Genomic DNA, 17,296 nt, shown 5'->3' with positions numbered 1-17,296 from the left:
AGATTATCAAATTTTTCATACTTAGTAAATATTTTTCGCACTTTTACAAGATAAAAAAAAAATGTATAAAATGTTTGTAGTTAAAGTATTATTAAGACACAAAAAAGGAGTAAGTTAATTAGTTGAAGATGACATTTCCTTTTTCTGAAAAAAAATTATTAAAAGTTTTGGAGTCCTCTTAGTTTCTGTTCCATTTGAATTTGATTATTTTTTAACTACTTTAGGGGTTATTTTGAATAACTCAAAATTCTAATCTCACTCCTATTAATTAAACCTTAAAAGAAGTTTAAATATCCAATTTGTTAGTGATTTTTCTAAGGTTTATTCGATTTTGTAATTAACTCTTAAATGTCCTTTTTTTTTTTATTTAGTAGAGTGTCTTTTCAGCTACATTTTTTTTTGTTATGCTATTTTCAAAAGATAGTTATATATTTTAGTCGTTCTTTTTCCAATTTAGAAAACATAGTGGTGATGAATTAAGAACTTGAAACTCAAAGAGAAATAGTAAATGTTTCATCTTACAAGTCTTTCTTGAAGGTCATTTATTTATCATATAGTAAATTCTACATAACATACTCAATTTTCCACCTTATATATTCGTTGTTTTTGTAGGAATAAGTAGAAAAAAACAGCAATAAATTTAAGAATACAACAATGCGAAAAACTTCTAAGAAAAAATGACTACGAACCATTGTATTCCCACTTAATAAAAGAAATTTATAATATTTTCACTGTACACGAATAGTAATAATTCTCTCCCCAAATCCTAACTCACACTTTTAATCTACTCCCAAATTAGAATAGAAAAATAGAAATTTAATTAAAATTAATATACTCAAGTTTAAAGCGTTTTCAAAACGATTCAATAAAATTAAAGATAGAAACTTCTTTTAAAATGCTTAAAGCTCATAATTTCTTTAAAGTTTTTGACTTGAGATGACTAATCTTCTTAATATTTTGTCAAAATTTAACAAAGTCTTGAACAATTGATATTAATCATATTCACGTAGTTGAGTAAGTATTGATGAGCTAAGATATATGTTTGAGTGAATATATGTTACACAGTTGAGAAAGAATAAAATGCTCTTTTAATCTCTAAAGTTTAAGATTAGTGTCTATTTGGTTATCAAAATTTAAAAATGAACATTTTAGCACCTTAAATTTGTAAAATATCTGAATAGTCCTTCCATCCATTTTACCATTAATTAATTAATGAAAAAATGAATGGACAAATATTAATAGGTGACGAGTATTATTAAATTTTAGAAGTTTTTTCTTGATTAGATGGTTTCTGTATATTTCTTCTTCATTCTTTTTTTTTTCCCCATTTCCTTCTCCCTCTCCCTTTCTTCATCCTTGCAACCCACTTTGAAATTAGAATTTAATAATTGGTAAGATTTCACCACCTTTAAATATCAATATGTCATCCATGTCCTTCAATTCTCAGTTTCTCCATTTTTTCATTCCACTTCAACTTCATTTCATTAAACCCTCTCCTCCTCACTTATTGTAACGATGGTTTTGCAAATGCCGCTACATACTTCAAAACAGAGGTTAACTTAGTTTTTGCAATAGTGGTCTACAATGATAACTATATAACACAAGAGTATGAGATGATTTCAAGTTTATATCATCTCATTTTGCTGTTACACTTTAAATTATGATCTTTTTTTTTTTTTTTCTAGAAAAAGACCCTAATCTTCTTTTGTTACAAGGGTAAATTAATAAAATTTGTAGAGTAAAGATCAAGGTTGTTGAAAATTTCAAAAAAGGAAATGGAAAAGGAAAAACTTCAGACTGAGACATTTGAGATAAAGAAATAGTTGGAGTCTGGAAGGATACCCAACGGTAAGATACAATAAAAGCTGGGAAAAAGGAAAGGGAAAAGGAAAGGAAACATAAAAAGAAGAAAAAAGAGAAGAAATATAAAAAGATACCTAATAAAATTAATAATATATAATTGCAACTTGAATTAAAATTTGTTTAAAAAATAAATGAGTGATTATTTAGAAGTATTTTCCAAACTTGAGGGAATAAATAATTCTTTTTTAAACATTAACCATTAAATAAAAATTATGGAGAAAGTGTGTTTTGGTCCGTAAGGAAACAAATGAGACAAAGAGAGAGAAGAAAAAGTAGGAGTTCAAAACTCACACAAAAAAAAAAAGTATCAAATATGAAAATAATTAATTTTTAATTTGTGAAATGAGTGGGCTTGGGCCGGAGTTTTGGGCTTGGGTTGAGTTAATTATGCCCTAAAATTCTCGCCGTAACCGACGGAAGCATTTAAACGGCAAATTTATTTGGTTCCGTAGCTTCGACAATTAATCTTCTTCCTTTTTTTTCTTTTTTCTTTTTTCAAAAATACTCGACGCGCACTACTTATCAAAATTTCTTTGAAAATTCATAAACCAGAGTCCCCGCCATTGATCCACCTCCATTAATTCTCTACGCCCTTCATTTTACGCGCCGGAATATTTCTTCCACCATTCGCCCGTGAGTTACACTTTCTACACTAACGCGTAAACTTCCCACCGCCCCTTTCGATACCGTCCTTACGCGTCATATAATACGCTGCGGGCCACGATCATCGTTTCAGCCGTACACCTGTAACCTCACGACGTCGTGAAGGCGGTGAATTTTAGACACCGGCTGCTGTTTTTCCCCCCTTTCTCAACAACGACGGAGCCAGATCTGGCCGGAAGTTCGGTTTCTCCGACCTACAAACCCTAACGTCTTTTTTCTTCTTTTATGCTCTGTTAGTGGATCTTTTGTGAACCCTTGAAATCGGTTTGTTTGATTTATATATAAATTTTGTTTCGTTTAATTTGTTGAACGGCGTCGGCGTCGGCGTTTAATTTCTTGGAGATTTGAGTTTCTTGCGGTGTTTTGTTTCGGTCTGTTTTGTTTCGTTCTTCTTCTTATTATTTGTTTGGGTGAAGAGAAACCCTAGGTACGGATAATTCGACTTTTTTTAGGGTAGATAGAGGGTTTTAGGGTTTTGGGTGTTTTGATTGTTTGTATGGCTTCAGCGCCTATAGCTGGAGGAGAAGATGAAGGTAGAATTAAGCAGACGTGCTCAGAGTATAAGGTTTACAGAAGGAAAACGTTCAGAGGTGTGAAGAACCAGAATACACCCAGTGTTACCCCCAGCATCACTGTGTCTACCACCACCACCGCCGACAAGGATCCGAACATCAGGAATGAGAATGCCACCACCGCCACATTCAACAACGTTAAAGACTTCAATAACAATTCAGACCAGGCAGTGCCGCGTTCATCAGAAGCGTCAGAAGATGCAAATCTATCTCAGCAGCAGCCTTTACTGGACGCTGCTTCTGAAGGTGACGATCTGACGAGGCTTGATGGACAGATATCTGTTGGGCCGGCGGTGGAGGCTAATCAGGACCTGCCTTCTGTTAATGGTGGTGTTGTTAAGTCGGGTTTCGATGATCAGCATCGGGTGGATAGTGCATCAAAGCCTAAGCAGGAAATGCAAGAGCTTCGGCGGAAATTCGAGAGCGAGCTTCAGATTGTGAGAAATTTGGTTAAGAGGATTGAAGCCATACAAGGGCAGTTAAATAGCGGGCATACCCATTCTCACGTTTCAACAATGGAAATCTCTGATAATGGTCGTGGAGCGTATCCTGTACATTCAGAAGTCGGTTCTGTTGGTGTTCCTACAGAAAATTCCAGGGCACTGCGTCAGTTAAGCTTATCGGTTCTGGAGAATGGTAAAGGGGTCCATGATTTCATGGAAAGGGAGAAGAGGACACCAAAAGCGAACCAGTTCTATAGAAATTCTGAATTCTTACTTGCAAAGGATAGGATTCCTCCTGCTGACAGCAATAAGAAGACGAAATTGAATGGCAAAAAGCGTAGTAGGCAAAAATTTAATCACGGTTTTGGCATGGGTACTAAGACCTTCAATGCTTCTGTTTCTCTACTTGAGAAACTGATGAAGCACAAGCATGGATGGGTGTTTAATACTCCAGTCGACGTAGAGGGGCTTTGTTTGCACGATTATTATAGCATTATCAGACATCCAATGGACCTGGGTACTGTGAAAACGAGGCTAAACAAAAACTGGTACAAGTCTCCAAAAGAATTTGCAGAGGACGTGAGACTTACCTTTCATAATGCTATGACTTATAATCCAAAAGGGCAAGATGTTCACATAATGGCAGAACAGTTGCTGAAAATCTTTGAGGACAGGTGGGTTGTAATAGAATCAAATTATTATCAGGAGATGAGGCTAGGAATGAAATATGGAGCTACTCTTCCATCTTCTAATTCAGTTAGAGGTCATCCCAGACCAGTTCCTCTTGACATGAGAAAGATTCTACGAAGGTCAGAGTCGTCGATAAACCCAGCTGATTCCAGGACACAACCGATGAGTGTGACTCCATCAGCACGGACACCTTCACTGAAGAAACCCAAGGCAAAAGATGTCTTCAAAAGGGACATGACTTACAATGAAAAGAAAAAACTCAGTACGAACCTTCAGAATTTGCCCTCTGAGAAGCTAGATGCTATTCTACAGATAATAAAAAAGAGAAACTTTGAACTTCTCCAACAAGATGATGAAATAGAAGTAGACATAGATAGGGTTGACACTGAGACTCTGTGGGAGCTTGATAGACTTGTTACGAATTACAGGAAGAGTTTGAGCAAGAATAAGAGGAAGGCTGAACTTGCCATTTTGAAGGCTCAAGCAGAAGCTGAGCGTAATGACCAAGTGAATGTAAGCCCTGCATATAATTTTTCAATTTAGTTACTCTTGAATTCATCTTTTCTATGCGAACTAACGCTCTTCATCTGTGCATCCTCTTGTGTCCCAAATGGTTTAAAGTTACTCAGAGAAACACGAGCAGGTAAGTCTGTCAACAAAATTTGGTTGGTGTTACTTTCTTAGTTGTCTGGTGACGTGTAACTAAAGATTATAGTATAATCTTATGCAGATGAAAATACTGTTTCCTCTTCATCACCCACCCGAGGGGATCATTCAAGCAAATCCAGCAGCTCTAGTAGCTCTAGCAGCGATTCTGGATCTTCTTCTAGTGGTAAGTAGCTAGATGTGCTTATAAAAATGGTTTTCCGTTCATTCTGTTGAGAACTTGTTTTACGGTTCTTTTTCATTTTCGTGTTGCAGATTCTGATAGCGACAGCTCCTCAGCATCAGGATCTGATGCTTGATCACCAATGCATATATTTTCTATTCAGGTAATAATTCATGGAACTAAGTTTATACATGCAATGATTTTCTTTCCTTCCTTTTTTTTTTTGACAGACAACCATGTTATTTTTCCAAGTTTTCTTTATTTGAAGAATTTCACTTTAGTTGATGATTGTGAATAACTATGTAGACATAAACATTATCTAAGATCGGTCCCTTTGTTTATTAGTCTGAATTATGTAAAATATCCTGAGGTGAGGTTTCGATTATCTTCCTAGACTAGAATCTTTTTTATTTTTTTCTCTAAAATTAAAATTTGTTACAAAAAGTACCATGGCACTTTCAATTTATTCATAAAAATTACACCATATGCTGTATTATTACAACTATATGGAAGATTAAGACCGGTGTTTCATCCCTAAAGATATTGTTAAAAGCACTTACGTAATAAAATTCTATCAATTAGTTGTGTCAATTTAGGTGGATGATGTTGTAAATGATGTCATGTATGTGTACTAATTTTTACAAATTAGCCTCCGCTTCAATTTCTGTCTTATTTTAACGAAAAAATTCTAGTGTTTCTTTAAAAACAAATTTCAAGTTCAAGGATAAAATTGAACTTTTCAAAGTTTAGAGTGCCTTTTAACTTAACCTATTTATTATTAAGATTCTTTTGCGTAATTTTAATTTATGTCATTAGTATGTTGTAGTGTAGAAAACTGTCAATATGTTAACACATGGACGATTTTATGAGATTTTATTTGAACTATAGAGACAGAACTGAAAATAAAGCTTAGACTATATAGGAGTAATTGGAATTTTAAGAGCTACACAAGTTTTAAATTGAAGTCTGAGACTAATATCCAAACTGTACAGAATCAAGTTTATCAAATTTGTAAAGTAACTTTAAAATTAATTAACTATCGTTTATGTTTGGTATGGTGGTTATATGTGTGTATTTGTATTGTAAGGTACAAGACTTGTGCTTTGGGATATATGATATTGTTCTGTGGTGTATTTTATATTGTGCCTATACCAGCACTCGACTACTTCCGTTGAATCTTTATATGTGAGCTATCGATAATTCTAATTAGATTTATGTATTTGCATGTAACTGTCTTTTCTGTTTGCTTTTTCTAATCAAGATATGAATTTACTTAATAGAAGGAACAGCTCAGCACAAGGGACATAAGAATAACCAACAAAAAAAGGGAAAACATCCGACTCAAAAGAAAAAGACCCAGTAAAAATGTACCATAACAGCATACTAAGTTAGTTACTAACCAGCCAAAACAAACCAAAAGCCAAAGACTCCCAACGTAATACAGAAATCAAGCAGTGAAGAGGCTAACCAAAGAACTGCTCCCAAATAGCCAGGAGCAGTTTGGTCGTCAGGCATTGTAGGAGCATAAGAGATGCTGATTTGAGCTAAATAATTTGACAAGTCCATATCATCAAAGTGGAAGGGGTGAAAGTTATTTGATCTTCCTCTAGAAAACCCCTGGGCAGTACCTCCTTTATCAAGAAAAGGTAAACGATCCTCATCCTCACTAAAAATGAGCTAAATCCTTTGTCAAGATAATCCTCCTTCCTCAGTTATATTTTCCCATCCATCAAATTCAGAACTGCTATAATACTGATGTTGCCATCTCGTTTTACTGCAAAGAAATAACTTCCAAAGGAGGACTTTCAAAAAAAAAAAAAAAAAGAAAGAAAAAATCTCATCATTATAGAGCGTGTCAACCCTAGGGACAAACTTCCACTGGGAAGAAAGCTTGGCCTATAACATCCCTATTTAAGCAAGAATCAAACCATTTGAGGGGAGGAAGATCCTCTTTTTTATTTTTCCTTTTGTTTTAATGTGTCAAAGTTACTTAGCAAGAACACCGAATATTGTTATGTGGTGTAATTTGTGCTCATTCATACTCCCACTTGACTTTTGAATCCAGTCTCCATTGAATCTCATGTAGATTTGCTCAGCTTGTGTACTTTGTTAGGTGCAATTTTCATTACGTTCAAAGTCCCTGCGTTTATGTTAATGAATAATATTCAACTGTTGAGGATTCAGATCATAGCTTCATTTATATACTGTATATTCTGAAGGTGAGGGTATTGTTATGGGTGTTTATGCCCGATACAATTTTCACTTGAGATTGCAAGGTTTTTATTTATTATTATTATTTTAACTTGTCTGGCTGCTTCCATTGTGTTTCTGGAGGAAAATGTTTCTTGATGGACTTTCTTTCCATGTTAACTCTTTGTTTATATACTGTTTTTGTAGGTTTAAATCTCATTTAGCTCTTGACGATTTTAGTTTGTTTTAACTTGATCCTAAACTTTTAACATACCTGCTTTTAGTCCTTTAAAGCCTTATGTGAGAATTGTTTAGGTCCGTTTGATTTTTAGCTTTTTGCCCCAAGTTTTGGACTAAAACAGTTTGGTTCTGAGTTAGTCTAGTTTAGAATTTTGGGTACTAAAATGGAACAGATTTGAAACTTCAAAAGGCTAAAATATACGCTTCAAAAGCTCGTGATAAGAATAAGATTAAAATAAAATTCTGCTCAGTACATCTTTCCTCTTTTTTTTTTCCCGAATGATGCGCCCTCTAGTTGCACTGTGATTGGGTTGTGCATCTTACCTAAATATTTTTGGCCCCTTAAGCGATAGACTTTACAGCGATGATATCCAAAAGTCTTTGTATCTTCAGGTTGAATAACGCTTGCTCAAGATATTTGTGGATTCTGTGATTGGTGTACGATGAAAATGTTCCGGAGCATGGAGTAGTTGTTTTGAATGGCGAACTATTTCACAAAGGTGGTGGGCGATTAGACTGTAGAAGATGTTGAGAGTCAGGTCTCTGTAATTGTAATAATTTTTGTAATATATTGGATAGAATTTTGATTAGAAATTAGACGGATGTAGGTTTGTCGTACAGAATATGCATATTGGTTACTTCCATCACTCATGCAATTCAACAGCATTTGACCTACTTTTTCTCCTTTCCCAACAATTCTGTAGTTTGCCTCGAGAGTTTCGAACCCTCAATCTCTGTCAGTATATTTTATTTGTAGCTTAGCCTTGCAGCATATGATAAATACAGAAATTTGTTGAAATTTCAGATTTGTCTGTCTTCATATTTAATCTGAGCTTCTGTTCATCTCTTCTTGTACCGAGTGTAAGTTGGTTGATTTTAAATTTAATTTGAGTTGTGTTGGGCTCTTGTATTGAAATTTTTCAAGTTAAAAGTCTCGTCGAATTGTATCGACGTTTAAAATTTGAATGGTTTTATGGTAAAAACACTAATAATGTGCAAGAGCACGGAGTTGGATCACCATTGTAGGATATTTACTAATTGGTGAATGAAAATTGGGGTCAAGTTGTAGGTTGTTTTGTCATTTATTTAGTCGTATTGCAATTTGATTAGATCGAGGCTGCTTACACCTGTGATTTTCAAACTCAATCAGATTGTTAATTGCGTTGGTTGACATTTGTCGAGTCCAGGAGAAAAGTCACTCAATAATTTGGCAATCCCAGTTTTTTTTTTTTTTTTTTTTTTGCTGGTTTTATTGTTAATCCCTAGCTAAACCAAAAACTTAAAATCTTAATAATAAAAGTTGAAATCAACTCTTCTTCTTTCGAACCGACAATATATATGTATGTTCATAAATGGTAAAACTACAAATTTTAAACAAATTTTAGAACAGCAGAGTATACGAATAGTAATAATTCCTCCTTACTTCATATATGACTTTCATCTCTACACCAACTATACACAACAACAAAATTTATCCAACTCGAAAACACAAAAAGGAAAACAACACGCACACAAACTCAAATATTTATTCACCTCACATAAACAGAAACATCAAAACACATGATAAGCTTCAAAAGAAATAAAAACTGTTCTTAACTTTCTATAAGCCTCTCTGTTCCTTCCTTGTATCAGTTTCATATTGCTCTTCCTCCCCAATCTCAAAGCCTAATTTACTCTGTTTTCCACTTTCATCACCGTCCCCAATTACTATCTCCTTAGTGGTTTGTGCAATCTCATATATGGTCTCCCCAATTGCCCCCAATATCCCTCCATCATCATCCACTCTCTTCTCATTTCCTCTTCCCTTCAGTTCTTCTTTCCCTCCTTCAAAAGTTCCTTTGGTTTTTTCATACATGGTTTCTTTTTCACCTGTCTTGTACGTGGCTTCTCTCTCTGCTACTTCTTTCTTCCTTGCTGTGTACTCCTTCACACTCTCCCCTGTTGATTGAGCCACATTCTTTGCGGCAGACAGTGGCTTCCCTGCTATGGCTCCAGCATACTCTGCAGCTCCCTTCACGAGCCTTGCCGCCGCTTTCGTCCCTTCCATCGCTGTGTCACATGAGTAATGAGCTGTGCTCCACCCTGCAACCACTGCCTTATCCTTCAAATCCTCTGCTGCTTTTCCTGCATATTCAGCTGCTACTTTCCCGCTTTCTACTGCAACATCTTTCGCTGCTACTGCCTTCTCTCCAAGGTAATGAGCTGTTGTTTGTCCTGCGGAGACTGTAATATCTTTGGCTTCTATTGCCTTTTGAACTGTGTAATCTTTGGCCTTCTCTGCTATTGGTACGGTGTAATCTTTTGCTGTCTTCGCAGCACTTGTTAATGTCTCTTTAACTGTCTCTAAACCTGTCCGTTCACCTCCTACTTCAACTGTATTCTCTTCACCTTCTTCTGTCTCTCGCTGTTCTGATTCCTCCGTTTTGCCTTCAACTCCTTGGTGGAGTGATTCTTTGTTCGCTTTTTCATAGCGTTCCTTCGCCGCTCGTATTGCCTCGTTAGATCTCTCCTGTGCTATAGCTCTGTAATTTGAAATTTCGTCAAGAGATGGTTGATTTTGACGGGTTCCTATCTCACCTTCTTTCTCTTTTGCTTGTTCTGAATCCCTCTGTTTTGAAACTCTCTGCTCATTCTCACGATCTTGTCTCTGCCTTTCATTTTCAGTATCAGTCTCTCTGTTGTCTCTTACTTTTTGAGCAAGTGACTCGAATTGAGAAGCCAGTTCATGAGTCTCATTTGGCTTTCCACCTTCACCTTCAACTCTTTTTCTTTCCTCCTCTCTTCCAGGAAGTTCCCCCTTAGCAATGCTGATACCATGGACCTCTTTCCTCCCTCCACTTGCACCACTTCTCTGTTTCTCCTCTGTTTTCTCTGGAATTGTAGCTTTCCCCTGCCCCGCTATAGCTTCAAAATGGCTTGTCAACTGTGGAACTCTTTCTTTCTCCACTTGAATCTCTCTTTCATTTGTAGTGTTGTCTCTACGGCTTAGTTGCTCAGATGCCATGTTCGTTGGGTTTGTATTGGAAAAAGATTTTGATGTGGGGAAATAGAAATGGATGGATATTGGTGTTAAATACGAGAGAGAGGCGGTTTTGTAGGAGAAATGGAGGTGGACATGTGGGAGTGGATGGCCAGGTGGAATTGAAGTAGAGGACTGAGGGAGATGACTAAGCAACTCAGTGGCAGGTTTTATTACTCTTTGTTGACACTTGACAGGTGGAGTTTATATTCATTTGCCACGTTTGATGTGAGGATAGAATTTTGTTTTATGTTTCTAGGATTTTCTTCCTACAGCACCATGTTTCTCTTTATCCTTTTTATTGTAAGAATTAGAGTTTTGGTTCCTGTCGGTTTTCTATGCCGGTCGTTGACACGAACCATTCGTACGTAATCGAATGTACGACATTAAAGGCATGTTTTTATACAAGTGCTTATTTGTATCATATGAAATGGGAGCATAATCTAGTAAAAAGGACACACACAAAGATGTATTATAAGGTGTTCAAAGAAAGTAAGATTGGAGTGAAGCTATTTGCCAATACTTCTCTGCTTGGCCAAAGTCATTTTAGAATAACTCATTAATATTTTTGCCTCAAACAGAGAATTAATAAACTCTTTATTGCACGACCAAAACAGGGAGTAAATATAATATTAAAATAAATAGAATATTTATAAGCAATTTCACAAGCACGAGGTGAACTAAAGATTAATATTTTCAAGACACATGGATTGGTTGATGGATCTAGAAAGAGTGACACATAACATGTTAACGTTAAACATAATGGACACCTATTTAATAATATATTTATCACATTTTCCCTTAAATGTCCATTACGTGTATGAAATATGTCTTTCTAAAACCTTATTCAGAAAAAACCCAATGACAAAAAAATTTTAGGGACATATTTCATATAATTTATATACTTGCAAAAGTACAAGTTACTTCTCTAATGGAAACACCATTTGAGATCTTTCGGTCCGCATTCTAATGTTGTGCATTAATTTTTCAAATTTTGTGGTAGATACTTAGTTTGTAAATAAGTTTGCCAGGTTGTCCTTCGAACAAATTTATTATACTGTTATGTCGCCATTTTATTCAAGATCATAAGTGTAGAAAAGTATATTTGGTGAAATATGTGAATAGATAACCTGTTTGAGATTTAACTTTATGTGGATCCGTATAAATATCTATAATCTGCAAAACTAACTAAATCAAGATTTGATTTATTTGAATAAAACAAACTCGTATCGATTGTTATGCTTGACTCATTTCAATGTCTTTTTGTTGGAGAGAAATTGTATCTAACTAATAAATTTACTAAAAATACAATATCTAGATTTACATTATTAACAAGATATACAAGTGCACCAATTACACTAAGATATGGTATTTCTGGATCAAGAAGTTCTCCATTATCATCTCGAGATCAGAATTTATCTTTCTTCACATCTAGTGAACAAACTTCCATTGGAATGTTTAATGGATGTGCTTTATCCATATAAAATATTTTCAATTTTTTTCCTATATAAGTTGACTGATGAACAAATATCTCATCTACTAAATGTTCAATTTGCAAGCCAAGACAATTTTTTTTTTGAGATCTTTCATCTCAAATTCTTTCTTAAGATATTCTAGGCTTTGAAAGCTCTTTTGAAGTTCCAATTATATTTAAATAATCAACATACACAGTTATAATAACAAATTATGACCGTAATTTCTTTATAAAAACACATGGATATATTGGATTATTTTGATATTCTTTTTCTAACAAATCTCCAACCAAGTGATTGTACCACATTCATCTTGATTGTTTCAATCTTTATCATGATGTTTGTAACTTTATTGAATATAGTTCCCAGAAACTTGATTTATATGTTTTAGGTATTTTAAATCTATATGGGATTTTCATATAAATTTAATTATCAATAGATCCATATAAATATATTGTAACTACATCCATAAGATGCATGTCCTGGTTTTCATAGCAGTCAAGTCAATTAAAAATCTTAATGCGATTGCATCCACCATGAGAAAATGTGTCTCTCGTTAGTCTAACCAAGCTTTGTGAAAAACCTTGTGTAACTTGTCTTGCTTTACATTTTTTCATTTATATCCTACAAATTTGACACGTTCTGGTGTTTGGACTACTGGTCTAAAAACTTAACGTTAATTTTGCCTCAATTATTTTCTTCATATAAAGATCAATCTATTCTCTTTCAGCACTTTTCAATAGATTTCAATTTAGGATTTTCATTTTTAAATATAATATCAAGAGCAACATTATATGCAAAAATGTTTTCAACGACTACATTAGTAAGATTTCATTTTTTTCATGTCATGATAAAGTTTATCGAAATCTCATTATTATCTTCAATTGTTTTATCTTCTTTGATATTCTAGTGGGGAGTAACATTTTGGATTTCTTCTAGAATATCCATATATTGAATCGAGTTATTGACTCCCTTTCTTTTTCGAGGATATTTATCTTTGGAATCCACTGGTCTACAATGTTAGCGTGTTTCAGATCCATTATTGAAAGTTTGTTGTGTTGGGATATCAATTTTTGACGAGATATTTTTAGCTAGTATATATGACTTAGTTACTTTCTTTGCATCTACAATTGCATTTAATAACTGATTTGCAATATCTTGCAAATAAATTATTTTCTAAACTTCAATTTTCACATTGATTTATATGGGGATCTAAATGAGACAATAATAATGCATTTCATGTAATTTCTTTTTTCAACTCCTATATTCCTTCCTTTAATGTTAAAAAATTTGTCTCATTAAAATGACAATTAGCAAATCATGTAGTAAGTACATCACTCTTTAGTGGTTCAAGATATTTAATAATTTATGGGGAATCAAATCTAACATGTATTCCTAGCCTCCTTTAAGAATGCATCTTAGTACGTTGTGGTGGACTAAATGAAACATAGATTACACATCCAAAAGTTCTCAAATGAGAAATGTTTAACTCATGTCATATGCTAATTGTAATGACAAGTACTAGAAATAAGTTGTTTGCGTAATGCACAAGTGATGCAACATGCAAAATAGCATGTCCCCATACAAATGTAGGAAGCTTAGCTCTTATAAGCAATGATGTAGCAATTAATTGTAGATGTTTTATAAATGATTATGCTAAACTATTTTCTGTATTGACATAGCTACAAAATGTTCAATTGACATACAATAATTATCAAAAGCTTGAGATGTAAATTCCCCAACATTATCAAGATGGGTTGAATTAATTGTATAATCAGAAAGTTTGTGCTCTTAACTTAATTATTTGAGTAAGTAACTTTACAAATGCAAAGTCTCGACTTGATAATAAACAAATGTGTGTCAATCTGCTGAATACATCTACCATGAAGTACTTAAATGGTCCACTTGATAAACTAATAGGTCCACATATATCACCTTGAACTTGTCCTAAAAATGTAGTTGATGGTTCCCACTTTAGCTAGTAATGGTCTAATTATTCATTCGCCTGGAGCAAGCATCACATGATAATTCATTAGATTCAAGAGTCTTTTGGCTCTTCAATGGATGTCTTTGTGAAATTTCAATAATTCTTCTCATCATTATAGACCTCGAATGACATAATATGTCATGTCAAATAGCAAATATATTTGGATTCGCGAACTTTAGGTTCGATGTTGCATATGTTTCAAATACTCGTATATGAATATAATATAATTCAGAGGATAAAACATGCAACTCTTTCAATATTGTTGGGTTTTATGTCCTAAAATCATAGATAATAAATATAATCCATTGATCGTTATTAATAAAGTGTTATTATCATAATGTCAATAAAATGTTATTGCTTATTTTATTACTTTTGTCTTAATAACCTAAACTCAATAAAATAATACCCTTAGCTACTTTATGAGTCGTGAACTGTGAGTGGAGACATATAGGGATCAATGTTTGAGATACAGCTTAAAAGGTTAATAATATAGGGATAAAGTTGGGTACCTTATTCTGGTAACACTATGAATACAATCCACTTTGTATTTGATACAAACACAATGATCCAATGCGTTCATGTAGGTGACATGCGAGTAAGGGTATCTTATGCAATGAGTTTGCATAAGACTAGACCATGATATAGTAACCACTAGATGTAACTACGTTGACTTTTTAGGTTTTTATTTCAATAGGATGCCCTAGGTAACTTCACTACAAGAAACTTTGTATCTTCCGATGCAACTTTTCACCATTGGGGGAAAAGACATCGGGAGATAGGACATCTGTTGATGCAACAATTGGAGCATTGATCGTAAGTCAGCATCTTTCGACGCCGTATTGTGTAGCTGTTGGGAGATAGTGGAGAACTCCCAACAATGCTATTGATGCATTGGGAGTTGAAGAACTGCCAATGATTATCGGGCTGCGTCGGAAGTTGGCCTTTAAAATCTTTATGTTGATCTGTATTTTACAGATCTGCAAAGAAGGGATCCGAAGAGAATAGACGAAGTTACCCACCAACGTCTCTCTAGCCACCACGCCACCACTGTCCTCGTTGCTTGTCTCATCTCTTCCGGTGCCATCACGTCGCGCCCTTATCTCTTCTGGTAAGTAATTTATTTAAAGCTAGATTTAAATTTTGCCCTAAAATCCATGTGAAGATTTGTAATTTGTTCCCATTTTATCGATCTCACCTTCTTTCTTTTTATTGAACTTCAATCAAGTGATTCTTAAACTTCCATTTCTGTAATTTGTTTTATAATTTCTGAACTGGAGTCTTTTTACTGTGGGGGGTTTTTGTTGGTTAGATCTATATTTTTTTCATTCTTTTTGTTTGCTTGTTTTCTTCCTTAGGAATGGTTTTAGGAATTTTTGTTGTGTTGCTGATTGGTTTTTTGGAATGTTTTATGAGGCCAAACAACTTCCTCCTCCTTCACAAATTAATGGATCTTCTTTATCTTCACATAACCTTCCATTTTCTTTTTAGAGAATCAAACTTGTTGATGGAAGATATCTTTCTTATACAGAGAGAGGTGTTTCAAAGGACAAAGCTTCTAAAAAGATGTTTATGCTTCAAAAAGGCAACGGAGGTTATTTGAAGTTTCTATAATACTGGCTTACCTAATTCTGTATGTAATTATTAGATAATCATGATCTAGCTGGAGTTAAAGTACTCTATGGCGTAGACAAAGCACTAAAAGGTGGTGCAATTGTCTTAACCCTCAAGGATCAGAGTATCTTAGCTGATGGCAATTGTTAATGAAGGTAAATACGTTGGTTCTTTTTTTTAATTCCTTGCTCAAAGTTCTTAAATACTCATATATTTTTATGCTTTAGAGTTAGATGTGCTTGAGAATGTGGAAATTGGAGAACAGAAGCAGAGAGACATGTGCTATAAAGTAGTAAAAAAAAAAAAAAAAAAAGCAGGGATTTAGATGCAAGTAATTGTTTTTGTTTGATTGCTAACTTGCAGCTTCCTCCCGAGTGGACTGATACGTTTGATTTAGGAATTCAGATGAGTTTTTAACCGATCTTGATGGTGTTTTATTTGTTCTTACTTTCTATTTTTGCTCATTTATTTATAAATGGAGTTGCAAATGTAGCAATTATATTCAAAATAATTAAGTATATAGCAACATTTTAAAAAAATTGCAAATATAACAAAATTTGTCAAAACCTATCAATGATATGAGTCTATCACTGATAGACCATGTAACAAATATTGGTCTATCACTGATAAACCATACTGATAGACCATGTAACAAATATTGGTCTATCACTGATAAACCATACTGATAGACCATGTAACAAATATTGGTCTATCACTGATAAACCATAAGGGTCTATCAACGATAGAAGTCTATCACTGATAGACTTTGTTATATTTCAATTTTTTTAAAAAAATATTGCTACATACTTAATAATTATTCTAAAAATTGCTACATTTTATAATTACCCTAACCCCATTTGTTTGGATCAGACCATTGTTTTTACTAAAGCTAGACATAACCTCCTTCAACTTGGTTCTTGAAAGATTATTAGTTCCTTTTCTCTTATTTCCCCATGGGTCATGGCTTTTTAATGTTCTTTGTTGTAGTGAATCAATGATGTTGGTTGCATGCATTCTCTTGATTTGTCTTGTAAATTCGATGATTTGTTCATGTTATAATTTAGTAAATTGTATTCCTTACTTTAGTAAATTCGTTTCATAGAGATACTTTAGTAAATTTGAACTCAGTGATGGAAGGTTTCTTGCTTATATAGAGAAAAATGTTTCTAGAGACAAAGCTAGCTTCAAAGTCATTTGTCTCCTACAAGTTAAGAAGCTCCAAAGACATGACTAGTGTAGCATTTCAAGTAATTATTTTTCATGCTTCCATTGATTTGAATCTCAGGTTTTTGATGTTTTTTTTTAACTTGGTCTACTTTATACCAAGTGATGTTTTTTTTAACTTGTTATTTTACTACTATTGACTTATATTGTCATGCCATGCCAGTCACTTCGCATGACTAGGAAGAGGTGTGCCACCTAGTCACCTAATGCGTATCTCTCTGCGAGATAACAAGTTGAACGCCTAGTAAGCGGCATTAAGGACAACTCAAGAAAAATTTAACATAGAAAATGGGCGATTGAAAAACGGGAGATTCATTAATAATTTGAGCATAGAGTACATTCAATACATTACACGGTTCTGATTACGAAACCACTTAACAAAATTTAACACCACTTAACATAACACTTGCACTCCTCACTTGTCACGCCCTGCCTCAAATGTCACTCCATGCAACCAGATGAGGATGTGTTGCCTAGACATCCATCGCGCATA

General features: G+C 34.1%; 2 protein-coding genes across 4 annotated transcripts; one reads left to right on the top strand and one right to left on the bottom strand.

Annotated features, from left to right (window-relative positions):
• Nucleotides 1-2,306: 2,306 nt before the first annotated feature.
• Nucleotides 2,307-8,294, top strand: LOC103496367 (transcription factor GTE4-like). Of its 3 annotated transcripts, XR_539136.3 has the most exons (6): nucleotides 2,308-4,744; nucleotides 4,853-4,874; nucleotides 4,962-5,063; nucleotides 5,153-5,223; nucleotides 6,341-6,706; nucleotides 7,884-8,294. XR_539136.3 is itself a non-coding variant. In XM_008458201.3 (5 exons), exons 1-4 carry the CDS (start codon nucleotides 3,023-3,025, stop codon nucleotides 5,194-5,196), a joined length of 1,890 nt encoding a protein of 629 aa, XP_008456423.1. In that variant the 5' UTR covers nucleotides 2,308-3,022; the 3' UTR covers nucleotides 5,197-5,223; nucleotides 7,884-8,294. The 3 variants fall into 3 exon arrangements, 2 of the variants coding, with proteins under 2 accessions (XP_050935275.1, XP_008456423.1); XM_008458201.3 differs by lacking the exon at nucleotides 6,341-6,706; XM_051079318.1 differs by lacking the exons at nucleotides 4,853-4,874; nucleotides 6,341-6,706 and having other exon boundaries at nucleotides 2,307-4,744; nucleotides 4,947-5,063.
• A 593-nt stretch (nucleotides 8,295-8,887) lies between these two features.
• Nucleotides 8,888-10,549, bottom strand: LOC103496368 (seed biotin-containing protein SBP65). The gene has a single exon (XM_008458203.3). The coding sequence runs from the start codon at nucleotides 10,492-10,494 to the stop codon at nucleotides 9,091-9,093; it is 1,404 nt and encodes a 467-aa protein (XP_008456425.2). The 5' UTR covers nucleotides 10,495-10,549; the 3' UTR covers nucleotides 8,888-9,090.
• Between the last annotated feature and the right edge of the window lie 6,747 nt (nucleotides 10,550-17,296).

This window comes from Cucumis melo, chromosome 11, assembly GCF_025177605.1.
Source record: "Cucumis melo cultivar AY chromosome 11, USDA_Cmelo_AY_1.0, whole genome shotgun sequence".
NCBI lineage: Eukaryota > Viridiplantae > Streptophyta > Magnoliopsida > Cucurbitales > Cucurbitaceae > Cucumis > Cucumis melo.
Note: the sequence above shows the minus strand (reverse complement) of the source record. Positions and strands in the feature narration are given on the sequence as shown.

What these genes read in the sequence shown, in the direction of transcription:
- LOC103496367 (XM_051079318.1), top strand. Translation starts at nt 3,023, where the DNA reads ATGGCTTCAGCGCCTATAGCTGGAGGAGAAGATGAAGGTAGAATTAAG. An exon ending in AGCGTAATGACCAAGTGAAT is followed by an intron (nt 4,745 to 4,946) that starts GTAAGCCCTGCA and finishes TAAAGATTATAG; the next exon opens with TATAATCTTATGCAGATGAA. An exon ending in TGCATATATTTTCTATTCAG is followed by an intron (nt 5,224 to 7,883) that starts GTAATAATTCAT and finishes TTGTATCTTCAG; the next exon opens with GTTGAATAACGCTTGCTCAA.
- LOC103496368 (XM_008458203.3), bottom strand. Translation starts at nt 10,494, where the DNA reads ATGGCATCTGAGCAACTAAGCCGTAGAGACAACACTACAAATGAAAGA.